At 51.9% G+C, this 16797-nt stretch overlaps 1 protein-coding gene across 2 annotated transcripts in view; it reads left to right on the plus strand.

Moving 5' to 3' along the window:
• Window positions 1–16441, plus strand: part of ASTN2 (astrotactin 2) — a 358900-nt gene extending 342459 nt beyond the window's left edge. For both annotated transcript variants that reach the window (XM_064469222.1, XM_064469223.1), the window contains 3 exons: window positions 7546–7646; window positions 8895–9078; window positions 15529–16441. In XM_064469222.1, the coding sequence (XP_064325292.1) occupies window positions 7546–7646; window positions 8895–9078; window positions 15529–15766 (523 nt within the window). In that variant the 3' untranslated portion in view covers window positions 15767–16441. The remainder of the gene's footprint in view (window positions 1–7545; window positions 7647–8894; window positions 9079–15528) is intronic.
• Window positions 16442–16797: the final 356 nt, after the last annotated feature.

Here is a 16797-nt window from a genome sequence, read left to right on the forward strand (position 1 = left end):
CCATCTCCCCAGGGCCACCCAGCTTCCAGGGGACAGCAGCCACTGCCTCAGAAAAATCCAGGTGCTGGGTAAGAAGGCATGTGATACTGCCTTAGTTTCTGTGTCTGTTGTCATGCAGAGGTGCACGGCAGCTGTGGGGTTTGCAGTGCGAGCAGTGGGCGCTGCAGAACGCCTCTGTGGGCACAGTGGTGGGGTGCCGTGACGCCGAAGTGGCACAGTCCCACCCTGCACCCCTCTAATGCAGCAGCATTAAGTGACCCTGCCCTCCTTCCTCGCAGCTTCCCTGAGAAGTAACAAGCTCTCAAGTCAGTGGTTTTGAGCATGGACACGGCATCAGCTGCAACTCAGGGTAGCGTTGCGGGTAACCATGGGTGACTTTCCCAGGGTTGCCACAGAGCAGAGCAGAGATGGACCCATGGCTGTGCAAGCCTGTCCCCAGCCCCACAGCTGCTCCACCTGCCCTCCCTGTCTCAGAAATCAGGTCTCCTCTGCCCTTTTCCAGACATCTCCTTGAATAAGCAGCCTCTTGCTCTGCAGAGCAGCCTGTGCTCTTCCTCTTGCCAGGAGTATTTGATGGGCACTGTTTTATCCGCTTCCAAAAGGCATCAGACACCCGAGGCATGTTGTGGCAGGTACATTTATTTCCCTCCATCTGACAACTGTGGTCTGGTATTGCTGGGAGGCATCTGTTGAAGGATAACGATTAGTCTCATGGCATTTGCTGTCCTGGAAAAAAAGGTGTGAATTGTGAGAACAGTTTACTGACAGCCTCATGTATTTGTGTAATGGCAAAGCTTCAATACTCTGGTGTGGCACCAGCGTTGCTGCTAACCTGTTCCTCCGTCACGCTGATGGGAGCAAGGTCAGTTGTCACAGATGGTTAAAGGAAGCCCAGTTACAAAAGGTAGCTTTCTTCAGTGGTAGAACTGTGAGGAGAGGTTTCTAAAAGATGGGGTTTTTTTCAAGATGGCACTCTCCACTGTTTCCTTATTGCCCAGTATAGGCTCTGTGGAAAGACAGAGCCAAAAACGATAGCAATGCAAAAAAGAAGACAACAGTCCTTTTGCAGAAGAGGTATGATACCTAAGGAGGAATTCACTGGGTGGTGGTAGCAGGTTGGTGTTGCCTCCTGCGGTGTCTCTCCCCAGCGTGCAGCAGGCACTGAGCTGGCTCAGAAACTCCTCTTCCACAACAAGCTGCCCCTCTGTGCTGGCACAGCCTGAGGTCACAGCTCAAGCCCTTGTCCCCAGCCCTGTCCCACATTCCTGCTGGGCTTCAAATGCCCTAACAGGAGCATCTGGTTGCAGTAATACTTGTGACAGCGCCAGCCCCAGGGAGACAGCACGAGGACATCCACTGCATAAAGCTTAGCCCAAATCCTGAGTCTCCAGCAGGGCCTCTGGTAGGGAAGCAGCATGGTCAGTCCCGTGCCAGGGTACCAGCCTATATCGCTACCTGGCACAATGGACACGGGCAGGGCATGAGCAATCAGCCCAAAGACAGGGCCCAACAAATAGCCCAAGAAATCCTCTCCTCCCCAAAACCACTCCCTGCTCATTGTCTGCTTGGTATTTGCTGTGGAGACCAGGGGGTTGTTCTCATTTACCTTCCTTAATTATTTCAAATCACAGAGTTGCCAATAAGCTCAGCTGCATTCCTGTGGCTTGTGTGGATGGGCTGCTTTTTATTTGATTTGATTTCTTTTTAAACTGTAATGGTTTCTGAATTGGGAATGCTTGCACCAAGCACACACTCCCCTTTCCATGCTTGCCCAGGCTGCTGCTGGCAGGCGAGCCCCGCTCCTGCTCCCTAGCCATCAATGAAAGCGGCTGGGAGGCTTGGCAGGAGATGTACAAGCCCACAGTGGGGGGACAGGTGGGTGCCCAGTGGCCCTGTGGACCACGCACGCCCCATGACATGTGACTGGGGGTAAAACACCCACAGGTCTGCTCCACCCTGCAGCACCCCTGGGCTCCCCTACTTTGCTAGAATAGTCCTTTGGGGAAGCTGTTTGTCTAAATTTATTGACGTTTTTAGCAGCCAGGAGATGCTGAGATGAAGGTCTGTTGCCGCTCAGCAGGCTGATGCTCTGCTGTGAGTACTGGGACAAGGGAATGCACGCACCATCTCAGCTTCGCCGCCTCCAGGCTGCCCCCAGCGAGCCCCTCACCTTGGTGTCTGGGAGCTGAAGGCACTAGAAGCCTGGGAGAGGACAGCGTTTGCTCATGGGTGCCCTGAGCACAAGGGTGTGCTCAGCGCTGGGTGCAAGGAGCGTGTTCACGCCCGCGTGTGTTTGTGGCACCGTTCCTGCCTGCTCCACTCTGCACATGGCTGAGTGCGGGCGCAGCCCGAGCCTCGCTGGCCCCGGGTCCCTCGTGCCCAGACCCTGTGTTGACATCACCAGGGAGGGGGGAGGCAGGGATTGCCAAGAGCTGGTCCACTGAGGGCTTTTAAACAGAGGCCTCTGAATTATTGTTCAGCTGGAACAGGAAGCAAGAAGGGCTGGCAAAGCAGGGGTGTGATATGTGTGTGTCAGCACGCTGGACCAGCCTCAGCGGCGCAGCGCTGGTTGCGTGTGAGCCCAGAGACCCTGGGCTGTGCAGAAGGCACGGATAAGCCGTGACCAACCAGAGGGTGACGGCAGGACGTACACATACCACCGAAGTGATGCAACCTCAGCCAGGTCAGGATTGGTGTTTTTGTGCTCAGCATCACAAGTGGTGGCACCGGCGCTGCCAGGGGAGAGATTATCCATTGCACCGTGAGTGTGACAGCAGCCAGGTCTGCCTTGCACCGAGCCCCTGGAGCTAGCAGCAAAACAGAGTCTCGTGGCTGCAGGAGCAAGGCGCCAAGCCCAGGCTTATCAGCCAAACTCAAGCCAAGCCCTACTGGCAAGAGCATCTTGTGGTTGCACCACTTCGGAAAGCATGAGACCATATTTCTGCATGATGCTGGACTCTAGAGCAGCATCCCTGCCCCGTGCCCCATTTACGTGGTGCAGGGGTCTCCTTAGCCCAGCCCAGGCTTGTCACGCAGCCGTTGCTTTTGGTTGCAGCCAGCTACTCGTAGACACCTGGTTATTTGCACGGGAGTTCGTCAGCTGCAGAAGTGCTTATCGGACTCTTTATCGGACCCTTTTCTCTGCAGCCCAGGCAGCCCATTTGTTGTGCAGCATCTCACTGAGCAGCTGCACAAGCCCAAAGGCTTCAGGAAGAGCAGTGCACAAGACAGAACTGAAATGCCTGTGGTATCTCTGTAGGATATAAAGAAATCAGCCGCCGAGCTAAGGAAGGTCAGATGCAGAAGTCCTTATCTCCCTTCCTGCAAATAAGGATCATGAGTAAAGCACTCAAACATCATAAGCATCATGAGAGGGAGTTAAAAAAACATGAGCTGATGTTGTTGTCTATAAATAAATAACATGTTCTGGGATTTCATGCTCAGCCTTACGGTTTCATGCCTGTAGAGTTTTGTAATTTTGGCGGGTTTTTTTTTTTCTGCATTGAGAAAGGATAGAAACATATTTTTCTATTTTCTTTTTTTAACATAATTGACAATTTTCCACAATCATTGGATTCCAGTAACTGAAGCTTTAACACCCCCCTCCACTTTCTCTTCCTCCCCCAAGAAGCTTCTTGAGCCTAGTGATAAAATCCAGGCTTCAGCCAACATTGGGTGGGGTATTTACGAAGAAGGTGTTGTTGACGTTTCATGAGGCCACATGTTAATTGCTTTCTATCTCTCTCTAAAAGTTCCTTTGGTTCCCAATAGGTTTGGATTTAGTAGTAAACATTTAAGCGGCATTACTTTATAGGACTTCATATACTGAGTTTTGCTGCAGAGGTGGCAGTGTTTCCAGCCATGTAGGGGCTGATCTCTGCCAAGAGCATATGTGCTTCCAGTGGTGAAATGCTCTTTGGAACTTCTTTGGGCAAAATACATCTTAGTATTTCTAGAAAAACAACTGCTTATGTATGATCTTACTGAAGGCACGAGTAAAAAAGAGGATCAGCTGTGAGACAGTAGCAGGTAGCCCCAAGCTCCGTTGGAAAGCACAGGGAGAACATGGGAAAACATCGTGGGAAAAGTTTATTGCTAAACAAAACACCTCCAGGTTATGAAGGAGACTCTGCCAGATCGTAGCTACCATATGGCATTCCAGGTTGTCTGACATGGTTTCATGCACTGAGTGTATGTCTGGGATCTTTTGTTTCCAGCTTTGACTTTGCCTTTGAGATCCTCTGCCTTGGGCAAAATGCTCAGAACCACTCTTTGGCCTCGTTTTGTTTTGTGTTGTTTTTACACATTATCAAGGTTGGCATAATCAGGTGCAGCTCCATCATCGTTGGTGGGGATGCTGCCTGTTTGGTCCTTGGCCCAAAGCGCTGTACGTAGATGTACGTATGGCAGGAGGATCTGCCCGTAGCGTTGCAGAGCCGGACTCCAGCCTGCCACGTGCTCTGTGTAGCTCCCTCCCTCAGTCGGGCTCGCTTCGGTTTTCCCCTTATTTGCCATGCAGACATCCCCATCCCTCCCATGTGGTAGCGGTCCCTCGCCTCCCGCCAGCTGCCCTCTTCATGCCCTGTTGGGTCCCTGGCTGGTCCCATCCCTGCCCGCAGCTCCTCGCCTGCATCTGCCGGGGGTTTCTCTTAGATGCAGCAAGCAAGATCCGCCTGTTAATGCTGGGTTTACACTAAGCTACTGGTCTTTGCACTCTCTTCTCTTAATTGTCTGCTTCCGGGAATAAAAGAAAAAATAAGCCCCAGCACTCTGCGCAGTGCCATTAACTGGCCGTAAAAGTGTTTTGCCGCAGAGCGGCTGGGTGGTCAAGTGGTTTGAGAACAAGATTGGAAACCATCATCTCCCGAATTTCCAAACTGTTCATGTCACTGAGCCTCTCCGGGGCACGATGCTTCACCCCATATGTCTCTGTTTACCGTCGATAAAACAGAACTATTAATACTGCTGTGCTTCAGGGTGATCTTTTGGACCGTAATTAATGTTAAAACCTTCTGAGATCACTCGCTGGAAGGAGCTAGAGAGGTGCAGAGGGCTGCGTACTGCCGGGGCTGCCAGCTTCCACCAGAGCTGAATTTATTGGTGCTGATTTCAAAACATCTCATTCAGAGTGAGTTGAAATGAAAAACTTTTCTCTAAGGTTTTCAAAAGAGGACTGGTTTCAGGTGAGGTAAAGCAATTATTTTCTTTCTCAAAAAAATAATTTTTGACTAGATCAAAATCACTTCGATTCTGATGTTTGTCCATTTACATTTTGGGTCTTTTTTTCTTATATCATCTGCAAAAAATGGTGAAATGAAGGGCTTGTTTGTTGATACATATTTTTTAACCCAGGCCTGACCAGTACAGACGCTCTTGCTCTTGGCAGATGAGTGACTTTGTTTCTGTGTGTGCTGGGCAGAGGGGAAAAGTTCAGTCAAAGGGCTGACGCAGGTCTTTAACATCACCCAAAGGGATGGATGTGCTTTACCACCCTGCCAAGCAGAGATGCTTCCTCCTGACCCCGCTGGCGATGGAATAGGGGATGTGGGCACTAATTGCCGAATATTACACTTGTATTTTGATAAAAGTCTGCCGTTTTCCAAGGAAAGTGCTCTGGCACTGATTGCCTCAGAGCTAATGGAGCCTTACTGACTGAGCCACTATAGGCAGAGCAGAGGTTACACATTAGCTGTGCTCACCCATTTAAAAAAGAAAACAAAACAACACAGCCACTGTGGCTAAGCAAGTGACCCCAGGGTGGGGATGGGGATCAGCTTGCAGCAGTAACCTGCTTGTGAAGCCCTTTTACTGCTTCTTGTGCTTATGCTGATGAGGAAGACGAGCGTTGCCCCAGGCTGAGCACCTGGATGGGCAGCAGGACTCCTGGGGTGAGAGTTCCTCATTTCACTGGGTCTGAGATGTCCCCCCCCCAACACTGGGTGCCCCTATTGCTGTTGCATCCTGGACCTGGAAAGAGGAGGATTCATGCCGCCAAGCTGCCGAGGCACGTACCTTACCCGCTCACAGCAGGAGACTCCTTACTCACCTTGAACCCCTTGCCTAGTGAAGGGAGGAGGAGGGACGGCAGCACCCCCAGGTTGGGATGCAAAGCCCTGAAGTTAGACTCCTGCCCTGAATTCGATATTACCCTATTGCTCTGTTGCTGTCCCTTAATTATAGCGGGAGAACAGCCTGTGTGTGGTACTTGTGAAGTTGCACAGTGCGGACGTCCTTCCTGAGATGCTCCCACTCTGAGCAGCGTTCCTTGTAAATTAAGGAAAATGATGTCATGCCAAAAAGTTAAATAGCATCTCCTTTGGTGAGCTCAGCGTGCACGTCCCCTGCATGCCCCAGCTTTGTGAAAATGGGAGTTGTCCCTACACACAAGTGGGTTCCTTGGCATCCTTTCAGACAGCAAGTATTGTTAAGGAGCTAATGCTAATTGCTTGGAGAGAATATGTCCTGTGCTGGGAATTGCTACTGTGCAAATGTCAGCTCTTATCAGCCATGTGTGGGGTGCGCAGGGCCAGCAGGGAGGAGAGAGGGGGGCTGGCAGTGCTCCTGTGTGGGGTGAGGAAATTGCTTCTGTCTCCATTAAGATGCTAAGGAGTTAGGACCATTCCTTATGTAAACATACCTCAGGGTCCCAATCCCATTTAAGCTTCAGCTGCTTTTATGATACTCTTTGCATTCACTTGCAAAAGCTTCTTGGCTTTACCTTAGGACAAGGAGTGGGGCTGTGTTATTTCTTGGGAGCTGGGTACCCCGCCACCAGGCACCTCAGACCTCCAAGGGGTTCAAACCAGCTCCTGCACTCTGTCAAAGCCAGCTCGAGTTTCCATGCCTGGCTCGAAGTGAATAAGTATGAACCGATGCCTTTTGGGAGAGTGGACAGAAGATTGTCACCCCTGCTGCGAAGAATCATTCTCATTTTGGAGCTTTGATATTCTGACCAGGACTCTGAGCTCAGCATCCTGGGACGTCCCGTGCAGCCACAGCCTGTTTATTCAATGCTTCACCCAGCACAAAAGCCATATTTTACTGTCAGATGCTCTCCATTAGCTTGAAGTGGGAAATTATCTTTCCCACCCTTTTACCAACCCCACCCTGGTGAGGAAATGAAGGAGAAAACAACCTCAAGGGCCGTTCACAGGATGTGTACGAGTTGTCGCTTGTCAGCACAGAGCCCACTTACAGCAGGAATTGCTGCTCCGCTCTCAGGAGGGCCGGAGAGGAGCCCAGCCTGCAAACGCCAGAACGTTATGATGTTTGCATCGGTGCATCCTTTCGCAGTCACGCGGCTGCAGGGTGCAGCCCCACAGGGCTCCCAGGGACATCAGGGAGAGGAAACGGTGCTCCTTTCCCTGGGTGCTCTCCTGGTCTAAGCCCGAAATCGTCTCACATCTCCTTGAGATGCCAAAACTGACGGATAGGAGCCTGGACCACGTTTTTCCTTTCTGTTGTGAAGGCTGGTTCCCATAACAACCTGGTGGTGTGGGCCTGAGGGATAAAGACATTATTTTCCCTTTCCTTCCTGCCTTCCAGATTTACCCTCTATGCGGTGGATACGCGGGGGAGACACTCAGAGCTGAGCACGGTCACCCTGAGGACAGCCTGCCCACTGGTAGACGACAGCAAGGCAGAAGGTCAGTGTTCAGGCACCTCGTTTTCCATGAGAGAAGACACTTGCTGCTAATTTTGCTTTTCCTCTGTACATTGTACTCCTGCAAGCTCCTCCAGCCCCTCCTCTCCCCGTGAGAAGGCTCCTGTGAATTCGCCCACGAGCACAAGGACTTTAATCTGGGGAGAGGTGACAAACTGCAAGGGTGTCCAGTAGCAAGGTCCCCTCAGCTGGGGAGCTGGTGGCTCCCGTGGTCCTGTGCCATGCAGCGCCACGGCATCCTTCCTTGTGCGCGGCCGTGGGAGCCGATAACGTGCTTTTGACACACATTCCTTGGAAAAAGAGCAACCTGTTCTTGCAGAAGCGAGAGAGGCCGCCCTCGCTGTGTCAGGGCAGTGAGCAGTGCAGGACACTGTCAGCTCAGGAGTTTAAAAGGATGCTGGTGGCAGCTGGTTTGGTTCTGAAACAGAAACATCGATGAAAGGCCAGCCACTTTTGTGCATTTACATTTTCCAGTTTTGAAGCCAATAGCATTTGTTCTTACGCCCAGAGTGCATGGCTGCTTTCAAATTTAAAAAGATTCCTCTAAAGTGAGTTACCTGTTTTCTTTCTTCCTTGCTTTCTATTTTGAAAAGCACACAAAAGAAAGTTTTGATTAATGCTTTTTTCCATGTTATTGCTAAGCACTCCCAGGAAAACTGAGGAAATGGGAGACAAAAGAAAAGGAAGTGGGGTTTTGTACATTTTTCATTTCCAAAAAAAGATTCTTTTCTACAGCAGAGAATGCACCCTCTTGTTTAATACATCTGAGCTGCTGTAGTGGGTACCCACAATGATGATGTGCGCTATTTCTGGCTCAAGTACCGTCTTGCGATCAACAGTGTCATATTCTTCCTATCCTTTAGCATCTCAGCCATGCAATTGCTTTTGTTTTGGTGAATTAGGGAAGAGCTTGCCTGCCCTACCTGGGAGGATAAGGCTGTGTCTGCCTGTGCTGGCAGCCTTCCTTCTCTCCTTCTCCTGTTCCTTCATGGAGTACTTCTGGAGTGTTAGGGGCTGCTCTGCTCATGCAAGGCACCCACTGCAGGATTAGCCTGAGGAATTGCTAAATGCTCCCCAAGTTACTAAACCCTGCTGCAGGCAGCCCCAAGGGACTGGCAGCCATCCCAGATGCCCGCCCCTCCTGCCAGCCCTGCCAAGGGCTTCGCTCCTCCTCCTCCTGTGTTAGCACCTTCTGGCTGTTCGTTAATCCCGTCCCCCTGATCCTTTCCAGAGATAGCTGACAAAATCTACAACCTCTACAACGGCTACACCAGTGGGAAGGAGCAGCAGACGGCCTATAACACACTGATGGAGGTCTCCGCTTCCATGCTCTTCCGAGTCCAGCACCACTACAACTCCCACTACGAGAAGTTTGGAGACTTTGTGTGGCGCAGTGAGGACGAGCTGGGGCCCAGGTACCTGTCCCTTCCCTGTGTCCTCCCCTGCCCTGCTCCCTGGAGCACCCTTCTGCTTGGCCACTGTGGAAGTGAACCTCATGCCTTCTCCTCGTAGCTGAGGGAAGTTCCCTTCTGGTGTCCCCCAAGTTGTCTTGCCATCCCCTGGGACTGCCAGGTCCCAGTCGGTCTTTGGATAAATGTTACGGGACATCTAGCAGTTGGGTGGTCTTTGCACGGATGCTTGTGGGACATGTAGCAACCAGCCTGATCCAGGCGGGTGATACTGCAGATGAGGTGAGTGTGTTGGAAAATCAGGGGGGTGATGGGCAAAGGGTGTAAATTAGGCCTGGGACATAGTGAAGGATGCCAGCGAGTGCACAGCATCTCATCTGTTATCTATATACAGCTTTATACTAGAAATATTTTCTCTTTACTATACATTTGATACTCTGAGTATGTTGTTCCCGGGAGTATGTTGTTCCCGGGAGTATAAAGAGCAACCTTTCCAGAGGGGCTGCATCTGCAAACCCCCAGCGTACAGTGAAAGGGGTAGTAAGACTCTAAGAGATCACAGCTCAGAAATAACAGGTCCACGGACTGCATTTCATCCACGATGCTGGCAGTGTCCTCGCAGTATCCCAGCAAAGGCCAGATATGCCACCCAGCCCCTTGGGAAACACTCAGCAAGAAATGCTCAGAAGTAGCCCTATCCCTCTGGACATCTTCAGATCTCCTGTAGGATTCAATACTGCTTTGAAGCTTTTAGAGACATGGTTCATCCAGCATCCTCATCTGACATGTTCTCTGAGAGGCTGAAGCAGAGGAAGGTGCAGGAACAGGGTCTTGCAGTCCATGAATAATTGGAAAAGATTTTCCTTCTCTCCCCACTGCTTTTATCTTGCTTGTTGGACACGGCTCAGGATCTGTCCTTAATACCAGGATGACAGCTCCTCACAACATTTTAGACCCCTCCTGGACATAAATCCAAGATGGCCTGGGGCTTGCCCTCCTCCAGAGATGACCTTCATCATAGTTTCTTTGGTAGTTCATTAGCCTCTGGCATGAAGCCACTCATCCTTCCCACTGCCTTCCTCCTTCTTTGATAGTGCTGCTGCTATGTTTGTCTTACAGTTGCTCCTCTCTCTATAAATCCCTGGCAACCATCAGCTTCTTCTTACATGTCCTTATTTCCTCCGTTACGTGAGACCCAACACACTTACTGAAGGATGCTAGCTAGCCTGATACCCACATCAAGCCATGAGATTTGCAAGGTGACATTTAAATTGCCCGTATTGCCTGACTCTATGCCAAGCTACCTCTGGAGTCAGTGGTCGATTCGGCCGCTGTTTGTCTTCCTCACCGAGCCAGATGAGCTCCTAACAGTGCTCGCATGCCCGTTCTGTACTTGAGAAATATGTGACTTGCAGCCAAGGAGAAGCATCTATAAATGCCGCGGCAGCCGGTGCCAGGCTCTTGACAAGAGCGAAGCTCTGCCATCCCGCCTTGCTTCTCGGGGAGCTTGGACAGAAACAGAGGCTCTGACGTAGCGGGAGGCAAGTGAGGCTTTGCCAAGGGAGGCCATCTCGTAACACGATTTTAATTGACGGGCTGTTCTCCTTCCCAGGGGGACATTCATTTTCGTACCTTGAAATGTTTATCAGATGAGCCTCAGCTTCACAGTAAATGTTCGGTCATAAAGCTGAGCAACAAGAGGGAAGTTGATTGCCTCCGTGTAATAAATACATCACACTGGAGTCCTCGTGAGCCCAGTTTCCATGAAAGCCACAGGTTACTGCAAACAGCTGCTTGCGAGAAGACACACTGACAGCCAGATGTCCCAACCAGACGGTTTGCATTAAGGAGACATTAAAAACTTAGCTCATAGGTGGCCCTAAACCAGGACTTTCTGTGGTCAGCAGCATCTTGGCACCTGGCTTGCCTCATCCTGCTAGTCTCCTTTAGCAGCAACCACCCCTTTCCTGCTCCCCCCATTCCTCTTACAGACACCAAGCGAATCTCACAGAGTTAATTTGTTCCAACAAAACAGAAGAATCTGTCTAAAGCAGTGAAGGTTTAATGCTACTGTGCATTCAGACCTTCGGATCTGTGCAGCCAGAGCACTTCCTGACACAGTGACAGAGAGATTTCTCTATTATTTTCTCTTACTGTATTTTTCGGGACAATTCTTTGGACCGCTGCAAACAGGGCCTGGCTTTTAGGAGGAGGCGGGACAAATAATTAAGTTAAATCTCCCTTCCACGCCCCTACTTGTGGCTACCAGCAGCAACGGGGTCAGGATGTGGCGCCAGCCCGGGGCTCGCAGCCTCTCCTTTGCTCTAGCAAGTCGCCCAGGCAGGCAGCTGGGACAGCCGCAGGAGACAAAGTGCATCTCCATAGCAGCTGCCTTCTGGTACCGAGGGGGAATGCAATGTACTGATGGGAGGCTGCGATAAGAGACCATCAAGTCCCGGACTCATTGTCCTCCCAGATGAGGGTCTGATAGACCCAGGTCAGTTCTCAGTAGAGTAGAAAAATCTGAACTTATGACAAAATCACCCCGTATGGGAACACAGCAGCCAGGCAGCCACCCTCTCCCCACAGCAGTCGCAGGACATTCATCCTTCCCTCCAGCCCAGGTATAATTTCTTTGCTTCTTCATGCTGGTTCATTCTCCTTTAGTACCCTCCTCCTAGGTTAGACAGGGCAGGGTTTTGCTTGTCTGGATATGTTTTCATCCTGCACCAGCCATGAAGATGAGTGATGGCTGTCCCCTGTGCAGCTGGGGGACAAACGTCCTTGCAGGAGCACACCCAGGGCTCGGCAAAGCAGGAGGTAGTGTGTCTCCTGCTCTTGGGCACGTTCTTGCAGAGCTGGGGCTGGAAACCAGGGACCTTGGTGCCCTGTCCCCTGTGCAATCACTGCACAGCACTCCTTTACGCTGGGGCTGCTGGTTCATGCACGAGCCCTTGGAAAAATCCCTGGCAGCAGACACCCACCCCCCACCTCTTTCTTCTCCCCCACCGTGCCATGAGGTACCGCAGAGGGAAGCAGCCATGTAGAGCCATCACTATTTTTAAATCCCCCTCTTCATCATTTATGACTGTGGCTGTGACCTCCGAAATCCGTCACATAAGTGGAGACCAGAATCAGTCCCTGGCTGGCGCCGACTTAAAACAACTGTCCCTGCGGCAGGCACATGGCAGGTGGGAGGGCACCGCTGGCCCGCACCAACATGGGGGCACCCCCCATCCGGGCTGTGGGGTGGGGGGAAAGGGGGTTGCTTCATCCCTTTGGGTGCTGAGAGCTCAGGGTCCAGCCACAGGCAGCCACTAGTGTGACTCCCCCTTTGCTCACTCCCCTGCCGTCCTCTCCGGATTCCTGCCCTTTAATAAGGCAATAAATTACCGTTTCTGGCAGGGATGAGGTTGGGCAGCATTTAGGAAGATTTCATTTCCAGTATTTGAAAAGGTGGTCGTTCTGACCCGACAGCCCTCCGCAGGGAGCACTTGGGTAATACCCAGCGCTTGATTTATGGTGTTAAATTGGCAGCCCAAGAACTGCTCCTGTAATTTATTACCCAGCCTTCACCAGAAAGCCTCTCTCTCTTTCTCACGCCTCCCCTTGCCCGTTCTGTCTCTCTTTCTCCTTATTTTTATTAAGAGGGAACAGCTGACAGCCGAAAGCTAAATCTAACATTTACACATGACTTCATTACCCCACTAAAATAAATGACTCAAAGCGGTGAAACCCATCAAAATTGGGGCTTTGGCACTGGATGCCAAAAGTGAGGGCCCTGATTCCCTCCCTCCCCATCACCCTGTCTCCTCCTTGACCACGGCGCTGTGTGTTTTCAGCATCCTCTTAGCGCCAACCCATCGTGTGCTGCATCCCACCCTTAAACATTGATACTTCCCTGGGGCTGACTGCATCAGGCACCTGCAGATGCAGCAGGTGTGTGGAGACCAGCTCCTCAAGGAGCACGGCACATGAGACATCAGCAAGTCTGGATGGGTTTACTTCTGGTCTTCTGGCCACCTTGAGCTGCTCCTCACACATAGGAATGTTTGCCTCAGTAAGAGACCTGAGTATGTATCAGGAAGCGAGGACAACATGGTGATTTTTAGCAAGATCCAGGAGATCATGGAAGTATGGTGGAGCAAGGAATGAAAATGGGAAGGTGGAGAGGGCCAAGGGAAATGGAGGCAAAGGAATGAGCAGGTAGTACAGAGAAGTGAGAGGTGGGTAAAGAAAGCTATGGAGAGGAGGAGAAAGGTGAAGTGGTGATAAGGGAGAAGAGGAAGAGAAGAGCTTGGCCAGCAGGCATGTGTGGGTGCATGCTGGGATTCCACCCCTTGTCTAGGTTTGGGCCAAGCTGTGGTTACCCACAGCTGGGTTTTGCCTCGAGGGCTGATCATGGCCACTCATTGTCACTCCCCTCTTGCTATGGCTGGGAAAGTCCTTGTGGTGAGCTGGAGTGGAAACCAATCTGAGGGAAACTCAGATTGCTTGGTTGGCCTTTGGATGGATGACTTCCTTGTGTTGGCCCCATGGACACCTGCACCAGCACAAGCAAACGGGCAGGGACAAGCTGGGGAAGCGGCAATGCTCCCATTGTCTGTGGAGATGATTTATGATAAAAAAGGGTGACCATGCAGCTATGGCCTTAGAGAGATGATAGTTATCCTTTTTGAGGAGGAGGGTATTCTGGCTAAATGGTCCCCTCCCGAGCACTGGCAGCTCACAGGAGTCCATCCTATGAGCTGACTGTGGGCCCTGTGCTTGCTCAGCCTTCCCTGAAAAAGGAGAATCAGCGCAGATGTTAAGAAACAATATCTCAGCGTTAGGGTGGGTGAGCAAGGAAGGGTTGCCAACTCTTGTCTCTAAGAACAGGTTAGACAGATATTCATCAGGGCAGGTTGATCCCAGCAAGTAAATGGCACAGATGATGCCTTTTGGTCCCTTCCAGCACTAGTGACTGTGATTTGCTGAAGTTTCTTAACTGTAGTGACAGTCACTGCAGACTTTGATTTGCTGCTGAGCTTAAATCAATCAGTCTTTACTGAGAGCATCTAATGCCATCATAGAATTTCATAACTTCTTAGCAGTAGGCGTCCAGCAGTGAAGGACCTGTTCTTGGCAGAGTGTCAGGTCTTGACACGCAGTGGGAGCACCAGATGCTGGGGAAGGTCAGGCGGCTGCTATGGAGAGCAGCATGAGTAGAGGTATTCTGTCAGAGCCGGGCACAGCTCAGCCCATGACATCATTATTATATATGTGAGTATATAGCTAACGAGGCTCAAATTGCCTAGTCAGGCTTGTCTATAAAATTAAATCGATAGATGGATACCATGAAATATTGTCCAGAAAGCGCCAGCTCCCCTGGAAAGCTGACCCTGAGCCCGTCATCCCTGGGGAGGAGCGGGGAAGTTTTCCTCTGCAGCCCTGGAGGAGCAGTGGTTTCCTACAGCCTTTCATCCAGTCTTCCCGCTCCAAAGGGAGACGTCTGTAGCTGGCTGGGGATCCCAGGATGCCCTTTTGCCTCCTGCCACTGTCTCTGCCCTCTGCGCTGGCGCTGGGGCGACTCTGGCCAGCCCTTCCCCGGCATCCCATCCCTGGGTGCCTGTGGGTGTGTGACCGCATCGGGCTCCCAGCGCTCCCCCCAGCTGGGAGCTCACAGCCCCGGCTGAAACACCGCTCAGCTTTCATAATCAGATAATCCCCATGTTTATGCCTTGCTGACTGACAGCGCTGCCCCTGACATATCATTATCGGGAATTTACATTCCTGCAGGAACTGTGAAATCCCCTAGCCCTGAATCCAGAGCTTTCCTGTGGCACCAGAGGGAGAGGAAATAATCTGTGATCTTGAGACTTTCAGACCACTGAAGTAAACCCTCTTCTCCTCCCTTTGTTTGATTTAGCACTTTACAGACTCCCACAAGGGGATTATTGGTTTCTTATGGGTTTATTTTGTTTTGTCTTAATGTGTTGTGCTTTTATTCTCGCTCTTCTAGTGTCAGTCCTTTTGGGCCATTTGCCTCCTGGAGACTTGGGAAAACAGGAAAGGGAGGACTGGGCTCATGAGTCGGGAGCAGTAAGATGCTGGGGGTCTCACCAGGTTGCTCAGGGTATACATGCCCCAGCGCCTGCCAGGAGCACATGGTGGTGGGGGTGACCTTCTAGCTGGGGGCAGACAGTGTCCCCAGGGCACCCAAGCAGCTCTGATGGGTCAGACCAGAGGTCTCTCCAGCCCCATTGACCTGGTGCTGTGAAATAGTAGATATACCCAGAACTTTGGGGCAAAACAGAGCTTCTGTCCATCTGAAACAGGAAAGGCATGGTCTTAGGCAATAGGTCTTGTCCGTTCCTTGTCGCAAGACAGAGCCTGTGGTGGAACAACGGAGTCCTGGCTCACGGTCTCCTCTTTGCATTGCCCTCCCTGCTCTGTCCCTATCTCTGTCCCCTCCAGGAAGGCACACCTGATCCTGAGGAGGCTGGAGAAGGTCAGCAGTCACTGCTCGACCCTGCTACGCAGTGCCTACATCCAGAGCCGCACCGAGACCATGCCCTACTTGTTCTGCCGCAGCGAAGAAGTCCGGCCGCCCGGCATGGTCTGGTACAGCATCCTAAAGGACACCAAAGTAACGTGCGAGGAGAAGATGGTCTCCATGCTGCGCAACACGTACGGGGAGTCCAAGGGGCGGTGAGGGAAGGTGTGGGCCTGGAGCTGTGGGAGGCAAAGGGACTCCGAGGAGTCGAGGACTCGTGATGCGCTGAGTGGCTGGTGGGGTTCGGGGTCGGGTGGTGTTCGGAGGGGATGGAGGGGGACAGCGAGGCCAAACAGGACTTTCTGATGCAGATGGCAGAGAAACAAGAAATCAGCAAGTTGGACTTTAATTTCTTTTCCTTTTTATTTTTAATTTTTCAAGAAGAAAAACAAAAGAAAAGAAATTACCTAATTTGACTCAGCATAAAAGCCTCTCCTTTTTAATCTTTTCTTACTGAATTTCCTGGACTACACGCTCCAAAACCCTGGGAGGAGGAGATACCCGCTCGAGGCCAGGGCCAAGCAGAGGGGAGCTGCTGGGCACAGGGCGAAGTCCTCCCTGCCTGCCCCGCCTGCCCCGCCGCCGGGCAGGAGCTGTGGGGCGAGGGGCCCCGGTACCGTGGCGGCCGAGGACGCCAGGAGGAGGTGGCGCGGGTGGCCGGCGACATCGCGCTGCCAGCGAAGGTCACGGGGGGAAGCCAGGCAGGTGCCGGGATGCTGCAGGCAAGCTGGGCTTTTGTGCCACTCCGAGCCAATGGACCGGCTCCGTGCGCAGCCTTCATTCGCAAGGCTCCCGGCGGCTTGTTCTGTGCATTAAAGATTCATATTAAGTCCATCTCTGCTGCCTCCTTGATGTTTCTTCCTGACACCGTCTCGCCACCGCTGGGGCGTTCGTAGGGTTTCAGGACCGGAGAGGACGGCACCGACAGCTGTCCCATGCTGGGACGTGGCTGAGATGAGGGGCCGTATCTGGAACCAGCGCCGACCCCGAGAGCTGGACACGCAGCGAGGAGGGGAAAGTGCAGCCTCTTTGCGTAGGGTCCTCTCCTTCCCCACCACCCAGCTTGGCCACCGGCCTCGGTGGGAGCTGGAGGCGTGTGGGAAAGCCCCAGAAGAAGCCAGGGGCTAAAAAGACATGGAGAATCTGGTTTCTTTTACTGTCAGATGTGGGTCAGGCTGGCCTGGGATCCC

The sequence above is a fragment of the Phalacrocorax carbo genome, chromosome 18 (assembly GCF_963921805.1).
Source record: "Phalacrocorax carbo chromosome 18, bPhaCar2.1, whole genome shotgun sequence".
In the NCBI taxonomy this organism is placed as follows: Eukaryota; Metazoa; Chordata; class Aves; order Suliformes; family Phalacrocoracidae; genus Phalacrocorax; species Phalacrocorax carbo.